Raw genomic sequence first — 17,066 nt, 5'->3', positions numbered from 1 at the left:
AACAAATACCTTCACATACTCCATTTTTAGCTATCTTCATACTGGTTGGATTAATATGACCTAACCTCTTGTGCCAGAGCTGATAATTTTCATCTTTATCAGTTTTTGCCAGGTTGACCCGTTCCATCTCCTCCACATCCATTTTGAACAGATTCCCAACCTTAGATGCAGTACCTAGAACATTACCTTTAATAGACATATTATGTTTACTATAAATCCTACAACCAGATTCCTCAAACACAACAACATGTCCTTTATCAACCAATTTACTCACTGACAACAAGTTTGTTCTGGCTTCTGGAACATACAGTACACTACTAATATTTGAAATAGAGTCATCATTCTTAAACTTTACCCGAACAGAGCCAGATCCTAGACATTCTAATTTATTTGTTCCCGTAGTGAACACTTCTACTCCAGTCATCTCCTTCTCTTTCTTAAACCAATCCAGTCGAGATGTCAAATGAGAAGTAGCCCCTGAGTCGACATACCAACTAGAATCATCATTGGTCTCCAATGTCAGTGCTGCGAAGTAGGAATTCTCGCGACGAGATGTCTTCTCTTTCTTAGCTGACATCTTGTCTTCTTGCTTTGAAAAACTCTTCTTAGTTCCCTGTTTCGAGGAATTCTGCACTTTCTTGGGGCAGTCCATCCGTACATGGCCAATTTCACCACACAACCAACACTTAGGTTTTCTTGGAAACCTTTCCTTTCCATGAGACAGAAGAGCCACATCTTCTTTACTATGTAAGTTCGTGTCATCATACTCTTGCAATTTTCTGGAAATCAAGTCAGTAGAAATTGTTATACCACAATTATCATAGGTTTGTCTCATTGGTTCAAACCTATCAGGCAAATTTGCCAACATCATTGCCGCTACGAATTCGTCATCAAGAGGTTTCTTCATTGACCGCAGCTTATCAGCAATGTCCACAAAAGCATGAGTATACTCAGTCAAGTTTTTAAACTGTTCTAACCTCAATTGTCCCAGTTTGCGCAATAACTGACATCTTCGATTCAGGCCATCATCCTCAAAAGCTACAGAAAGCTTTTCCCACGCAGATTTGGCTGTTTCTGCATCACGAATGATAGGATAACAAGTGGGCTTGACCATGAGGCCAATCTTTATTAGGGCCGTTGCATCATGCTGGGTCTTCTGTGTTTCGGTCGTAGTATCTCCTGTAGGGTATCCATTTACACTGTTCCAAATGCCCAAGTCTTTGAGATAAAGCATCATTCCGAATTTCCAATCAGAATAATTTAAACGACCGTCCAGCTTTTCAATCGGTGGCAAGGTTGCAGTTGGATTCGAGACCTTTGATAACACTCAAAAATATCCACAACTCTTCAGTTAATTATATACTACGCGCAGTGGAAGAATCCTGGGCCCATAACCTGTTGTAAAACTTTTCGTTTATTTTCTGTAGTTTTTATTTCTTGATCCACACACTTCCACTTTTACATCCAGTAATATCATCTGGTATACGCACTAGCGTGCACGTGCGCATACGAAAAACCAACTTACCACCACACTGCCTGGAACCATACTGGGACAGCCATGTGGTCAGATTGTACGACATGCGTATATTAGTATTACCAACAAAAAGAACGCCTTCATGCTTTCTGATGCATTAATTGGGAAAGAAAATTCTTCTGTTTGTTATTCTGTCATCACTAGACATTGCTAGGTAGAGGCTGCTAACAGTGGAGATTCCTCATGGCCAAGTACAAACTACTACTGTTTGTTTTAAGCTCATTACTGGCTGACTGGCTGGCTGGCTGGCTGGCTGGCTGGCTGGCTGACTGACTGACTGACTGACTGACTGTCTGATAATTTGCTGCTGGCCCATGCCAGCACAGTGATTCTTTGTTCCAAGTCATATGTGGATCATGACCATATTTTACTGTCTGACAGCTCTGGGAGCTTTCAGAACCCATCTAATCTCACAGCCTTGGCCTTCAGCTCATAGAAAAAACCATGTTCACTATTGTTGCATCAGTAACATGTTTACCATGCCACTGTCTAGTAATGACCACCTCTACTTGTTTGAATATTCTGGCTTTCAGCCTTCATGACACAATATTATTAGCAGCAGCCCCTTCCTCATGGTGAAGAAGGGATATTGATATCTTTCAGTAACAGTAATAAAAGTGGCAGTTTAAAGTGAGGACAAGGAATCACAAGGGAATTATAAGAAGAACACTGTACACCATTTGTTTGTTACAATAGGAAGACAATAATTATCTGCAGCCAGAACAGAGTTTGTGTCACATTTTTACATTTCTTCAACTTAAGAATAAACAATGAAGAAGATAATATTATTTCAAAGATGTCTTGTCTACTGGCAGCTTCAGCTCCCAAAGAATTTACTGATACAGATGTCTCATTAGTTGGATTTATTGCAAAGTTGTTGTGGCTTAATACAATTTAATTTTACATGATAACTGGCCTTCAGTTACAGAGGTATTATAAATAGACAAACTGAGTTACAACATGATATACCGTAATGGACTATGAAAGATTTTAATATTTAAGCATCTTAAAAAATTGCTTCTTTCAGTTTTATTAACATATCCCCACTCAGTGACCACCAATATAACCAGATAAAATCGCCTCACTGAGTGTCTCTAACACAAGAATCCATTAATTCAATATTGATTGTATGATCTTTGAATGATGTAGGACCAGAATATTATGATACACATCCTGTCGTGGCAAACTTTTTGCATGAAAGAAAAGAAGACACAGAGAAACTGATGCCTCAGTATACAAAGACAGAGATTTCACTGTAAACAGTTTCAGAGAGACTGGTGCTTCATAAGTCTTCAAATATTATGTAACTGTAGATGTTATGAGCCACAAAGTATTTTGGTTAGATGTTTTTTAGCAAGATTGGTGCTTTATAAAGCCTTTCAGTGCTATAAAGCTGTTTATGTTATATGCTAAAAATATGTTATCCAGCAAATTTTTTAAGAAACTCGTGCCATTGAATACTTTATGGTTCTTATGTTATGTATTAAAAATATTTTGACATGTAATAATATATAAAACTTTTTGTATTGATACTAGAACAATTTTGTTTTTTCCACTTTAAAAGTTTACTAGCATTTTAGATTTCATTAATTGAAATACTCTTAATATCTGACTATTATTCTGTATGTAGGTGTTACATGTGTAACATATATTCACTCTTGTACTAGATGGCATTTGGTGTCCATTTGGACCAAGAACTGTTATTAAAAAATAACCCTGTTTGAATTGTATGTGATTTGTATTGCTGTAAAGCCAAAAAAATGCCCTGGAAATATAAAATTACATTTAAGAAAACAGCAGAATTCATAAAATGCAACGACTTGTGTATTTAACTACATGGGTTAGAATTCTGAGTACTAAATCAAAAAGAGAAGGATGCTTTTAAAATAAAGACATGAAACAGCCAGAGAGAGAACACACAAGGAAAACATTAACAGAGGACAGAAGACAGAATGTTGCAATCATGTAAGGATGTAGAAAGAATGGAAGAATATCCATAGACAATGCAACTAACTTGATGGATAGAAAATGGAAAACACGGAGGATGGAACAGTTAGAAGGAATTTATGAAACAATGAGAGGAATCAAATTGAAGTAAGGGCACTGAAATGTTGAGAGTAGAAGAATGAGAAGACTATATGCATGAAGAAAAAAAGTTCTGACGGAACTGACATGTCCAGAACCTTTTGTCTTCTAGTCTGTTGTCCAAAAACCTAAAAAATAGAATATACAAAATTATAATTCTGCCTGTGGTTTTGTATGGGTGTGAAACTTGGTCTCTGACATTAAGGGAGGAACATAGACTGAGGGTGTTTGAGAACAGGGTGTTCGGGAGAATATTCGGACCAAAGAGAGATGAAGTGACAGGAGGTTGGAGAAAACTGCATAATGAGGAGCTTCATAACTTGTATCCTTCTCCAGGTGGAATTAGAATGATCAAGTCAAGGAGGATGAGGTGGGTAGGTCATGTAGCATGAATGGGGGAGACGAGGAATGCATATAGGATATTGGTGGGAAAGCCAGAAGGAAAGACACCACAGGGGAGACCAAGGCGTAGGTGGGTGGACAATATTAGAATGGATCTTAGAGAGATAGGATGGGATGGCATGGATTGGATAGATCTGGCTCAGGATAGGGACCAGTGGAGGGCCAGTGCCACATAATTGCTGGAGCCATTGTACTTATTAATTTTCATTATTATCTAAATGACCCAAGTTGCAATGTTTTATTTTTTGTCTTTGTTTGTGTGTATTTGTTTCTTTGTATTCATCTTTGTTCATGCTATTTTATAATTGACGTCCAGTCTGTTGGTTAAGCACATAAATAAATAAAAAATGTTATCACCTCCACCACCACCATCATCATCATTCTCATCACCACCATTATTCATTTTATAGTGTATGTGGTCAATAATCAATTTCCCTGATACAGCCAGTTTGAATATTCTCACCTTCAGATTTTCATACTGGTGTCTAATGCATAACTTCAGCTTTCAGGAATAAGCTATGTAGAATATTAAGGGTTTTACAGAGTTTCAGCAACTGTTTGCAAGAACACAGGAAAATCTTCAGTATTGCATAAAAGATTATTCACACCATCCAGTGTGATTGATAAATATTGTGTTTTTTTTAATCTATCATTCTTTTCATGTTACGGTTGTAACGACCATCTTCAGAAGGACATTATCAGTGCATACAGAAACTACTATTACAATGTCACTGGTCATTATCAGTACTCACAGAAATTACTATTACAATGTCATAGGTATAAAACATTATCATATATGAGTAATAATTATTAAGATATGCATGAATTTGTTAAAATGTGTAGAGATTATTATAATTAGTCTACTTACACAGTATCATTTAAAAAATTGTTTCTTAAAATCTAGAAGCAATTTGGTTCGTGTCCTTTATACTTCTTATCTTTAAAGGAAGATGAATGTATGTCATGCCGTGGTTCCATCGTTTAGTGTCATTTTTTTTAATCTTTCATCCTTTACATGTTTCAGTTGTAGCAACTATCTTCAGAAGGAAATTGTCACTTTCCTTTATACTGTTACTAGTGTGATGGCCCAGGATGAACCAAGTCAGACTTCAGTATTGTACTATTTTATTCCAAAAAGCCAACATTATAAAGTGTGTAGTTTTCTAGCTTCCACTTGTATCTCTTTTATGCTTCGCTTCACAATTATATTTTTATGGTATTAGGATCATTGCAAAGGGTGCAAGCGGAGGCCTTGGTTCTACCGGAGGCTCCAGCAGTGGTGCCATTGTGCGGACAGTGGTTGAGCTCCACAGAGGGCAGCAGTTGTATATACTTGTTGGACAGGAGGGCTCCAATGGGTGCGAGGTGAGATCCATGCACATCTATTAATCAGGCCCTAGTTCAACAGCTCAGTGACACCCTCTGTCATCTTATTGGACCATAAGAAGTCTAAGTCTTTTCAACATGATTTCATCTTCTTATCACAAATGATATTTTGGAAACTGAGTCATGGCAGTATAGTTATTGCACTGATAGTGTTGTAGAGGAAACCACTATAAAAAATTAGGTTAGAGTCAAGTATATTCACTTAGTATTTCTAAGCCATTTCTGACTTTGGTCTAATAAAACAACAGTATGTGTTTCTGAAGACCAGTACTGCATTTATCTCACATTGTATAACAGAAATAAGAGTCTAAAAATTAACAATTAAGAAACATGGTGTTCTGAGTTTTAACACCATGTAGTTTGGGGAGAGTCTGATATGTCAGAGAAACATATCGCTTCCAGCTTCAGGGTCATAGAGTAAGCCAAACAAGAAACCAGCAGAAGGTAAAAGTAAGCAGAGTTTGGAGGCGATAATTCTTCCAAATTTTGGGACTTTTTCAAATTACGTGGCATCACAATCTATGTAGAATATCAAATCTTAAAACTATGAAACCTGTTTACTTAATGTCCTGCGTAAGACATACACATTATCTTCCAAGGATCTGGATTTTTATCACACTTCTGTCACCCATTTACTGAGATTCAAAGACCATCCCCAAAAGTCAGTGCCCTGTTTTGTCACCACTCAGTCTTTCACTGAAACTGATAGCCATATTCAAGATGAATTATGCAGGTACTAAAAAGAAACGAACTATGAAAAATTAAAGATAGAGAAGTTTCCACTTGTGAAATAGTGATTATTTGAGTTCTGGTAAAAGAAAAAGAACCCCAACTTGAATTTGCAGATCACCAGTTGATAGACATTGTATTAACCAACCAAGCATTAAGTGATCCTGTTGTCAGCTTTCAATTAATGTAGTTTGAAAATCAAATGTCTGTTATATTTCATGGGGACTTGTAACATGTTTATGTTATTTCAAGAAGAATAAATTAAGGACTGAGTCAATAAATATGAAAGAGTAGGAATAAAATGCCATGAATCTTGGCTTTCACAACAGAAATGATTGCATATCTTCATTTTTTAAATATTTTAATGTACATAGAATTCAGAAGAAAAATGTCACAGGAAGACACCTCTCATGATGAAACTTAGAGCTTCATGCATTGCTTACTATTGTCGACATAAATACGTATATAATACATCAAGAAGGCTGAGTGATACCAGACAAGTAGCACACATAATGGAAACAATCACGTGGAAAAATTACACAGAACTTGCTATAGGAAAAGGACACTTTGGATATAGTGCGTGTATTATAGATGCTGTTAAAATGGAACTAAAATATATAGGTTTAATAATGCTGATTGGATTGAGTGAGCTCAGTACTTAATGTGGTCCTAGGTTTTTGTATAAGGAATAATCAATATTGGATTCTGATACCAGGACTGAAGATTGATTAATTGATTTGAAAGTAACTGGGCTGTACTGGTTATTTATAACACGTATGAAATCATAATTTACAAACTAAATCAAAACTACTGAAAACTGAAAATAAAATTTATCATCATGGCATTTTATTCACAGAAGCTGCAATAGTTACACTACTGTCACATGTTTACCAGATCATTGCTTATGATAATGGTATGTTGGCATCACAGGAGAATAGTCTTTCTTTAGTGCATCCTGTTCTAAATATGAGGGAGTTATCAGATGTGGAGACTGTCATTGTGTGATTCAGGACCTGAACAGTGGAACCTTTGTGCAGCCCAACAAGCCCAGTTCTTCCAAGAGCAGTTCTTTAATAAAGATGTTAGCACAGCCACAAGAAGATAGTTCTATCAACAGAGTGCTAAATCTCAACTTCATATGTAGGGGTGGAGGTGGCGGTGGAGGCACCTTTGTGTTTCTGGTGAGTTGTGTCCACTTCAGCAACAGTGCTGTGTCACTTACAGGAAATATGCTAGGCATATACTCAAAACTCTTATCCCATAGGTGAACCGGGACAACGAGTCTGTGCCACTGGTAGTGGCATCTGGTGGAGGTGGCCTTAGTCGCAGCAGGAGTATGGATGATAATTATCAGCATGGACATGGCTTGAATGCTAGCAGACTGGATATGACGGGCAATGAGTTTGGTTCAAATGCTGCAGGTAGAGTGATGTTCAATTAAATTCATGGTAGATTTTTTTCATTCCTTCTTAATAGGAGAAATACAGACTTACAAAGAGGCTATGTAAGTTTTGAGGTTTTCACGGCGATGACAATGAAGAAAGTTGTCTTCTGGGTTTAGGCACCGTGTATTCTTCGTTTTGGCCGACGTTTCGGAGGAACGTAGCGCCTCCATCTTCAGAGCAGTTGAATAGCTGCGGAGAGCAGTAGCTGTTACTGCTCTCCACAGCTATTCAACTGCTCTGAAGATGGAGGCGCTACGTTCCTCCGAAACGTCGGCCAAAACGAAGAATACACGGTGCCTAAACCCAGAAGACAACTTTCTTCATTTACAAAGAGGCTGTTACAAAAGTCAGGGGTGGAAGTTGAATCTATAGCCAAAGTGGGCATTATAAAAATTTGCAGTTATTATGAACAGAACTTGTTCCAGGTGCTGGTGGTGGCTGGAGAAACAACAGCTCCTTGGAGTTCCGGATGGAAACTGGATGGGCACTGCTAGACAGTGGCATTGGTGGACAGGCATGTTACAACCAGTCCACAGGGGAGGGTGAAGGAGGGTTTGGTGGTGGAGGGGGTGGATGTGCAGCAGGGGGTGGTGGAGGTGGTTTTGCAGGTTTGTATTTGTAAGAAGTTTAAGGTGATAGGACCATGCACATTTCTACAATGTTTTGTTTTCCATGCCGATTATATGAGATATTAAGTTATGTCTTTTAAAGCTGAGTACAGGAGGATGTAGGAAAAAGCTGTCATGGCCCAGTGATATGCATTTCTATAGTATTTACTTATATACAATAAGAAATCCATGAAAATGTTCATGTTATTAAAGAAAGTGAACTAGCAGTGCTTCTGTACAAATATGAATATAAATTTGAATATAAATCAGGAGTGCTAACTGCAATGGTCCAACAGGTGGAAATGCATGGTCTGAGCCCATAAGGAATGGGGAAGGTGGCTATTCTTATGTCAGAACAGAGATTCTGACCGATGTTGAGACTGGGAAACACCGCGGCCCAGGCTTAGTACTCATCATCCCTGCACTGGACAAGGCCTGCAACTGTGACTATCGCTGCGTGGCACTTGATGAATTTCGTAGCAGTGTCCAATGCATCTGTCCTGATAATTGGATGCTTGCGGCTGACAACATATCCTGCATCTGTAAGTGCAATGTCTATATGTTTTAGCTGTGAAACTACTTGATGGAATTTAATTAAATTACTTTATGTCAAGATCAAATCAGACTTTAAAAGTTTTCTCAAATACAGTTCATTGTACTGAAAACTTGTGTGATGTAAAATATAGACCTTACATTTGTTCATTTTCTTTGTGTCATGCTTACACATCACTTAACAGTCATATTGGATGAGAAGAAACTTTTTATTATAAGCTGAAACAAAAACAAATGAATATTGATCATTATTACCAACTTCAACATTTTTACATTACTAGATTCTCAACATTCCTCCTTAATTTCAAAATGTTGTCAACATTGTTAGCTGTTTTACAAAGTTAAATTGAATAACACTTAGTAATTTTGGTCTTCAGATTACAAAATTAGTACATGTTATTAAAATTTTCTTAGTCTTATCAAAATCAGACTTATTTCTTCTTAAATATAATGTCTCTAAACTTGGTAAATTTCTCTGGTGATAGCGGTTTTGTTAAAATGTCTGCCACCTGAGTTTCAGTATTACAATATTTAATTGAGAACAGTTTCTCTTTCAATTGTTCACTTATATAGTGATACCTAATGTCTACGTGCTTACTCCTATGCGTTACTTGTCCAGATTCTATTAGCCTGATTGCACTCTGATTGTCGACACACAGTTCAGCTTCCACTCTTTTTCCTGTCAACTCCTCTATCAACGTCTTTAGATATTTCAATTCTTTACAGCACTAAGCTGCTGCAATAAATTCGGCCTCAGTGGTTGATAATGCAACAATACTCTGTCTCCTAGAGCACCATGATATTGGGCCCCCTGACATCATAATTACATATCCCGTTACACTCTTGCTATCCTTTACATTCCCTGCATAATCAGCATCACTAAATGCTTCCAGTTTCACAGTTTTGGAGTCAGATGAGGTATATTTTATTCCTGAATCTCGTGTACCTTACACATACCTAAGGGTCCTTTTCACATTTTGAACAGCTACATGTATTTTGTCAGGATTTGCCAAGGTTCAACTTTCCACATATACAGCGAATGCCATATTGGGTCTGGTTTTAGAAGTCATATACAGACTTCCTACAGCTTCTCTGTAAGGAAATCTTATGTCCTTTTCTCCTTCATCATTTGTTGGTGGGGTCGTGGCCATGGGTGTTTTCATTTCTTGACTTTCTTGCATGTTGTATTTTTCCAACATTTGGCTTGCATAGTTGGTTTGAGAGATATGTATTCCATCTGGTTGCCTCTCAATCTGTATTCCTAAATAGACTTTTGGATTTGTGGTTTTTGTTATCTGGAATTGATTTTCCAGTTTCAGCAAAATTTCCCAGGCGGTGCTGAAGTGTTTGTAGTCTTCTGGTAGAATCGTTGTTATTTTTGTCCTGATCAAGTTTTCATCAACGTTTTGGTTCAGTTGACGAAGCTTGAAGGCAATGTTCTGCACGTCACTTATGTTCGTCTTCATATCCTTAGTTTTGTCATACTTGAAGTTGTAGAAGTCTTGTAGCAGAAGGCACTTCTGTTGAGAGGTGTCTCGCTGATAAATTTGCTTCAAGGTGTCATACATTTCTTTAGCGGTTGTGCATGTCACAGTGTTAGTCTTCACGTGTTTCTCTATCGTTCTCACTATGTAGTATTGGCACTTTGCATCTCGCATCTTCCATTTCCTTATATTTTCTTCGTCTCTTCCTTGATCACTTAACAGGTCGCTGCCACCAACAATGTTTATCAGTTCTTTTGCACACATCAGAGTCTTGATTTCAAAATACCACAATGGAAATGAGTCGGTGTCCTAAAGTTTTGGCAGATGCAAATTCTCTTCTGGCTCTGTGGTTGCCATTTTTCATTATTCTTATTCTGTCTTCTCTTTTTTTCTCTTTCCTTCCTTTCTTTTTTTTCAGTTTTTTGAGCAAATCTGGGCCCATAACCTGTTCATTTTCTTTGTGTCGTGCTTACACATCACTTAACATCCATATTGGATGAGAAGAAACTTATTATTATAATACAAAACAAAAACAAATGAATATTGATCACTATTACAAACTTGAACATTTTTACATGACTAGATTCTCAAGAATTAAGTATAATTTTGTTTTAAAGCTTTCATATGGTGTGTTTGACAAAATAAGAAGGAAAATAATTCATATCTACATGATGTAAAACATGGTTCCTATACTGAAGAGTACAATAGCGTATGTAGTAATAGAAACAGCAAGTGATGCAAAATTGAACTGAGTGCACTTCGATTCAAATACATAATTATACTTCAGTCTCTTCTTCTTCTTCTACCTTAACATCATTAAGCTTCTATGGATGGATGTACTATATACATGCTACAAATGTATTCATGTACATTTCTATAATGGGAAATAGAAGCTCTGCTCAGCAGCAAGCCTAGTGTCGAGCATGGGGCTATCATACGAGTAGCATGATATAATGATAATCACAAAGGCATGTAAAAGGAGATACAAAATTTCATCTTTATATTAAGGAGACTGAGAAGCATGGAACATACAGTATCTATGTGGAAACAAGAAATTTCTTTAAAGTTATCACTAGAAAATATCAGTAAGAGACAACATAGTACATAGAATAATAATCTTAAACATGGAAGTACCACAATGAAAATGGTACCTTCAGTCATAATTATTGACTCAAAATTAATATTTACAATAATGCTTTGGAGTGTGTAAGCTGCAATGTTGAGAACAACTTCAAAAATGAGTTCAAGGTCACACACAACACAAAGTTCAAAAATCTGTGGGAGCTACCCACATTGAACCAACGCACACTGTAACAACATTGTACCTCCAGCACAAAAAATTGCAATCATAGCTAGGAAACATTCACTGCTCCATAATGGCTCATCTGCAGAAGCAGATTGGTACATCATGGTAATGGAACTGCAGAAACCAGTGAGCTCTCTGTGGTCAGCTATAAGCTACATAACGTGGACCAACTGAGAAGACATATATATATATATATATATATATAGAATACTAGGACTTGGCCCTGCAGGTTGTGGGAGTCTCAAATCTGAGGCAGTAAAAATGTGATCATGAGTCCCATGGGACTCTGACCTGAGAATGAATGCGCTGGCGAGGACCAGCAGCAGTTGTAAATGACAGACCTATCCTCTGGTCAGAGAGGATGTTACATAAAGACTATAACCACAAGTGACCAGTTGGAAGCCTCTGTGGAGGCGGGCTTGAATACCTCAACCATAGCCCTGAGAGTCATAGGAGACAACGAAAAGGTGAACCAGTGCCTGGGGGTATAATTGGACCACCCTGTTCCTGGGGAATATAAATACGGGGACCCAGTCCTCCAGGGTGGGGAAGTCTTGAATCAGAGGCAGTAAAATTTAGTCATGAGAGAGATATAGAGGTTATAGATATAGAAGAGAGAAGCAAAGAAATCTTCCATCGTCTGAAAAGCTATTATGTAATGACTATACATACATACATACATACATAGCATTCCATAGATCCATGAGTTAGTCAGATGACCTACCGGATGTCGAATTTGTCAAAAATCATGCAATACATATATACATGCACAATTCAATTTCACATAAATAGTAAGGATTTCACAAAAGTAGTAAAATATCCATCATAAATCCATACATTAACATATACTAGATTTTTTTTTCCTGTGTTCCAAACAAGAGAAAACATTACATACACTTTATGTTGTTTGGAAGCATAAATTCCTCAACAGAGTAAAAGGAGTGTGTAATTAAGTATCTCTTTAGTGCTACTTTAAATTGTCCCTGTTTATCTATAAGAGTTGTGATATTTGGTGGTAGATTGTTGAAGATTTTAATGCCAGTATAATATGCACTCTTCTGGAAACAAGAGAGGCTGGCAACTGGTCTGTGAAGCTGATTTTTATTCCTTGTGTTGACATTGTGTATTGTAGAATTGGTTGGAAAAAATTCTTGGTTTTTTACAATGAAGATCATTAAGGAGAATATGTATTCACATGGGAGAGTTAAGATCTCTAGCCTCTTGAAGATATTTTTACATGATTCTCTTGGTTTAACACCAGCCATTATTCTAACAATTTTCTTTTGTAAGATGAATATCTTCTGGCTGTAAGATGAGTTACCCCAAAAAATTATTCCGTACTTCATTACAGAATGAAAATAGGCAAAATAAATCAATTTGAGAGTCTCAGTATTGCTGACATGAAACATGCTTCTAACTGCGTAGCATGCTCCACTTAACTTAGGGATCAATTTATCTATATGGTTCGACCAACTTAGGTGGCTATCAATTTGCAAGCCAAGGAATTTCGTATTTACTGTCTCTTCTATATATTTTCCATTATATCCAATATTTAAAACATAGGGAGGGGCATTATTTGTTGTAAATTTCATTACATTTGTTTTGTTTAAATTTAGGGCAAGTCTGTTAGCATTGAACCATTTATTCATGTGGGAGAGTACTCTGTTTGATATTGCACAGAAATCATCAAACATTTTACTAGAGATTATAACACTTGTATCATCAGCAAATATTATGGGTTCTGATGAAAAATTTATTGTTGGTGGAAGGTCATTTATATATATTATGAAAAGCAAGGGTCCCAGGACAGATCCTTGGGGAACTCCATGCTTTACTGTTCTCCAGTTTGAGAAAAAATTTTGACTATGAAGTCACAGTAGAGAGAAGCTAGTCTATGTATTCATTATAGCAACAATAAATATTTGTACAGAAATTTAATACATAGTTGTCTCTTCAAGCATCGACAATCTCTCACTGCTCTTTTTCTTTTTTCATATACAGGTCTTTTTCATATGTAGGTCTACTCGTACATCATGCTTACTAATTATCTCAGGTTATTTATTTATAAGGAAGTGAGGTTCGTTGTAGTCAGTAGAGCTGAGGATTTCTTTCTCAAGGTCTATAGCAGGCCTCTAGCTCCGAGAAGGCAGGAAATAATCTCAAGGCTACACACACACACACACACATATCAAGTTTAACTGCTTATTAACGTTTATGCCCTTTTCCTTACTCAATTACTAATTTCACTTATAAACTTGCTTAATTTTGAATTTTTGTTTCTTTGAAGCACAACACGTTTTGCTTCTAGCGTTACTACTTTAGAACTTTCAACTTGGTTGCTAATGCTTATAAGTACAGAGAATAAATTTTCAACTGACCGATACAAGTTTTTCTTATGAATTGTTCAAGAGCCAGTGTATGACTGACTTCTATGACTGACTTCTCTCCAAACCATGAGGTCCTTGGTCCATCAGCTTCTTGGCTCTGTCACACCCCTAAATTCTAGCAATTGGACTTTTTTGACATTAGGGAATTCACTTTATTTCCCTGATTTCCAGTCAGCTCACTGTGACTTTGGATTTTAGCCTTCAAAGACATAACATAACTTTCAACAGGTCTTTGATGGATTCTACACTTGGCTTCAGTCTCTGACCCTCCGCCTCAAGAATTATGAGTTGCAAAAACTGTCAAGCTTCGAATTCTCAAAAATTGACACAATTACTTTTTCGAGCTAAAATTCTAAGAAAAATCCACAGGGGTTCTTCCTGTTCTTCTGCAAGTTTGAGAACAAGCTAATTCTTACATGCAAGAATAGGCCTGACTAGTTCATAACATCCAACTGTGAAACAGTTAAAATTTTAATTAATGAACTTAATTAAATTTAAATGGGAGCATGGCAGATTACAAATCCCACAACTTAAAACATATGTTGTCTCCTGTTAACCCCTGTTTAAATATATCAAATATATCGAACTAATCACCACTCACTTACTTGACTGCTTCTTACTTGCCTCATTACAGATATCCGGTGATGATGGAATCTGTTTCTGTTTTATTTAGTATTAAATATTTCCATGGGTCACTTTAAGGGTAATGAAGAAAAATAACCCATGCTTAAAAATTCGTTTTTAACAGATATCGTTGACATATAGAAAGCTAACTGAGAGGACTCATAGATGTTTGGATAGTCTGAAACGCTTAATAAGGAATATAATTAATAGGTGAATAAGTGTTGGGTGCCACCTAACAAGGCAACAAATGGGAACAGCATTGTTCTTTTCTGCTGCATGCAATAGCAGCAGGTCAGTATGATTGCACCCCTCTGTTACATAACTGCATAAAATTTCCTTTGAGTTTATCCAGTTGTTTAATGATTAAATAATCTTATAGCCTTACCTGTCCATCTTCAGGGCCAAACAATACCAAAGAAAACTGTACATAAATATTTTGGAATACTTGGCTTATTTAAATGAAAGCTAATTGTAAATCTCTGAAACGTTTCAAAATAATAACTTGCTGAAATCAGTAATGGTTGGAGGTAGATGGTTCTTATGATGTCTTGTCAACATCATGCCAAAGGTGTCCCAGGAGGAATGGACCAAACTTCGGGAGGGTGTTCCTTATGTTAAAGTAGGCCGATATAACCCAAAACACCTATGTCCAAAGTTGAACAGTTACGGAGATAATGGCCAGAGAAGTGTCAAACTTTGACCGGTGTTACACACTTGTTGATTATAAAATACATATTAAAACTGGCAGGAATATGTGGATTCTGTAATGTTAATAATGTACATAACATCAAACTAACTTGTGAGTGACATGAAGCCATAAAATTGAAGTATGAAATACTCGCTCGCCATGTCATAATTGTCCTTAGGGTTTCCAAGCACCATACATGACACATGACTGGCGAGCGATGATGTAATATGGCTGCGCTATAAGCCGACCACATGACTGTAAATGTACATTCACGGAAAATCTCTTTTGGAATTTCGTTTCCATTATCTCTTGTGGATTATTATGGGACCACGTATGCACATTTCGTAAATTATTTACACCGTCCAGGGTAAAAGACGCCTCATCACTGAATAAAATGACGCTTAACAGTTCGGGATGAGCTTTTATCCAGTGGCACAAATCCATACGCTGTGCATGGTCGCCTGGTTCCAGATGTTGTACCCTTTGATCATGGTAAGGATACAACTCTTCATCATGTAAAGTTCGCCACATCTGCATACGTGATACGCAGATGCGAGAGGTCATTCTACGAGTGGACAGACGCGGACTTCTCTCAACCATCTCAAGAACGTTCTCTCGTGTGTTTCTCATTTGTACATCCTCCCTTTCCGACTGCACAGAAACACTCGGAAGAGAACCAGTCACACGCAACACCTGGTGAATTCGCGTAAATACACGTCGAGATGGAATCCTTCGATCGGGAAAACGCCTTTGGTACTCTTCAACAGCAGCACGTGCATTGCCACCGCAAAAATCCATACACAAAATGCATATCACAATATTCAACGTGTGAAAACACAAAAGGCATTTCAGCAACACCGCACAACTACACGTAATTTACTAACCATTCACGACCCCGCCGCAATGTAATCTGTAGGCTCTGTAGGTAGCGCATGAGATTGCGCCTAGCATGACTCACAGCACTCAAGGACGAACAGATAACAGTCACAGCTGACAGGTATAGTGCGTGGACCTGCTAGAAGACCACACTTTTCTCGGGCCATTATCTCCGTAACCGTTCAACTTTGGACATAGGTGTTTTGGGTTATATCGGCATACTTTAACATAAGGAACACCCTCCCGAAGTTTGGTCCGTTCCTCCTGGGACACCCTGAATGATAGGCTCATAATCATTAAAAAGAATATGGACAGTTATGGCCAAAACATGTTGAGCTGTAATATAATCTAATCATTAAAAAACTGGATACATTTTACGGTAATTTTATAATAATCTTAGCATAAATAATGCATTGGCAATAAAGACTTCAATCAAACCGTGCAAATATTTAGAACTGTAGATATGTGTCAGATCAAATGTGTGTCAGGAAGGATCTGAGAAATGTCATTTTAAATGCAGATTTTATTATCAATTTCTTGCTTAATGACCTAATTATGTGTACATTTTCCAGTACCACCAGAGCCTCCCATTGCATACATTGCTTGGCTGATTGGGACTGGCACCATGCTGGTCCTTGGACTTGGCTTGCTGTGCTTCTGTTTATGTAAGTAATGTTCTTGTTTTGGAACTAAGTCACTGCTCAGTCACCAAATTATCACAGACAACATTTATACATGATAGTGGGTTACATAATATGTGAATACCTTCTATTTTGTTATTGAAGAGATTGTGATATTAATATTAGTTGCTGATAAATATATTTTGTGTCACTGTATTGCATTACATTCAAGACAGTAGACCTGTATTTCCAACTGGCAATTAGTTTCTGTGTTTAAATACTGGAGTCTGTATAAGTTTTTCATTTGGTCTTTTAAAAACAATTAGTGAACCACACTTGA

The 17,066-nt window shown here is 37.1% G+C and overlaps 1 protein-coding gene across 1 annotated transcript in view; it reads left to right on the top strand.

Annotated features, from left to right (window-relative positions):
• LOC111875018 (leukocyte tyrosine kinase receptor) overlaps positions 1–17,066 on the top strand; it is a gene marked incomplete at its 5' end in the record, with an annotated part of 164,894 nt that overhangs the window by 112,650 nt on the left and 35,178 nt on the right. The window contains 6 exon segments of the mRNA XM_023871021.2: positions 5,245–5,386; positions 7,147–7,317; positions 7,401–7,557; positions 8,007–8,189; positions 8,486–8,731; positions 16,679–16,771. Of these exon segments, the coding sequence (XP_023726789.2) occupies positions 5,245–5,386; positions 7,147–7,317; positions 7,401–7,557; positions 8,007–8,189; positions 8,486–8,731; positions 16,679–16,771 (992 nt within the window).

Source organism: Cryptotermes secundus, unplaced genomic scaffold (assembly GCF_002891405.2).
Source record: "Cryptotermes secundus unplaced genomic scaffold, Csec_1.0 scaffold1161, whole genome shotgun sequence".
NCBI lineage: Eukaryota > Metazoa > Arthropoda > Insecta > Blattodea > Kalotermitidae > Cryptotermes > Cryptotermes secundus.
The sequence above is the reverse complement of the archived record's forward strand: the minus strand, read 5'-3'. Positions and strand labels throughout refer to the sequence as shown.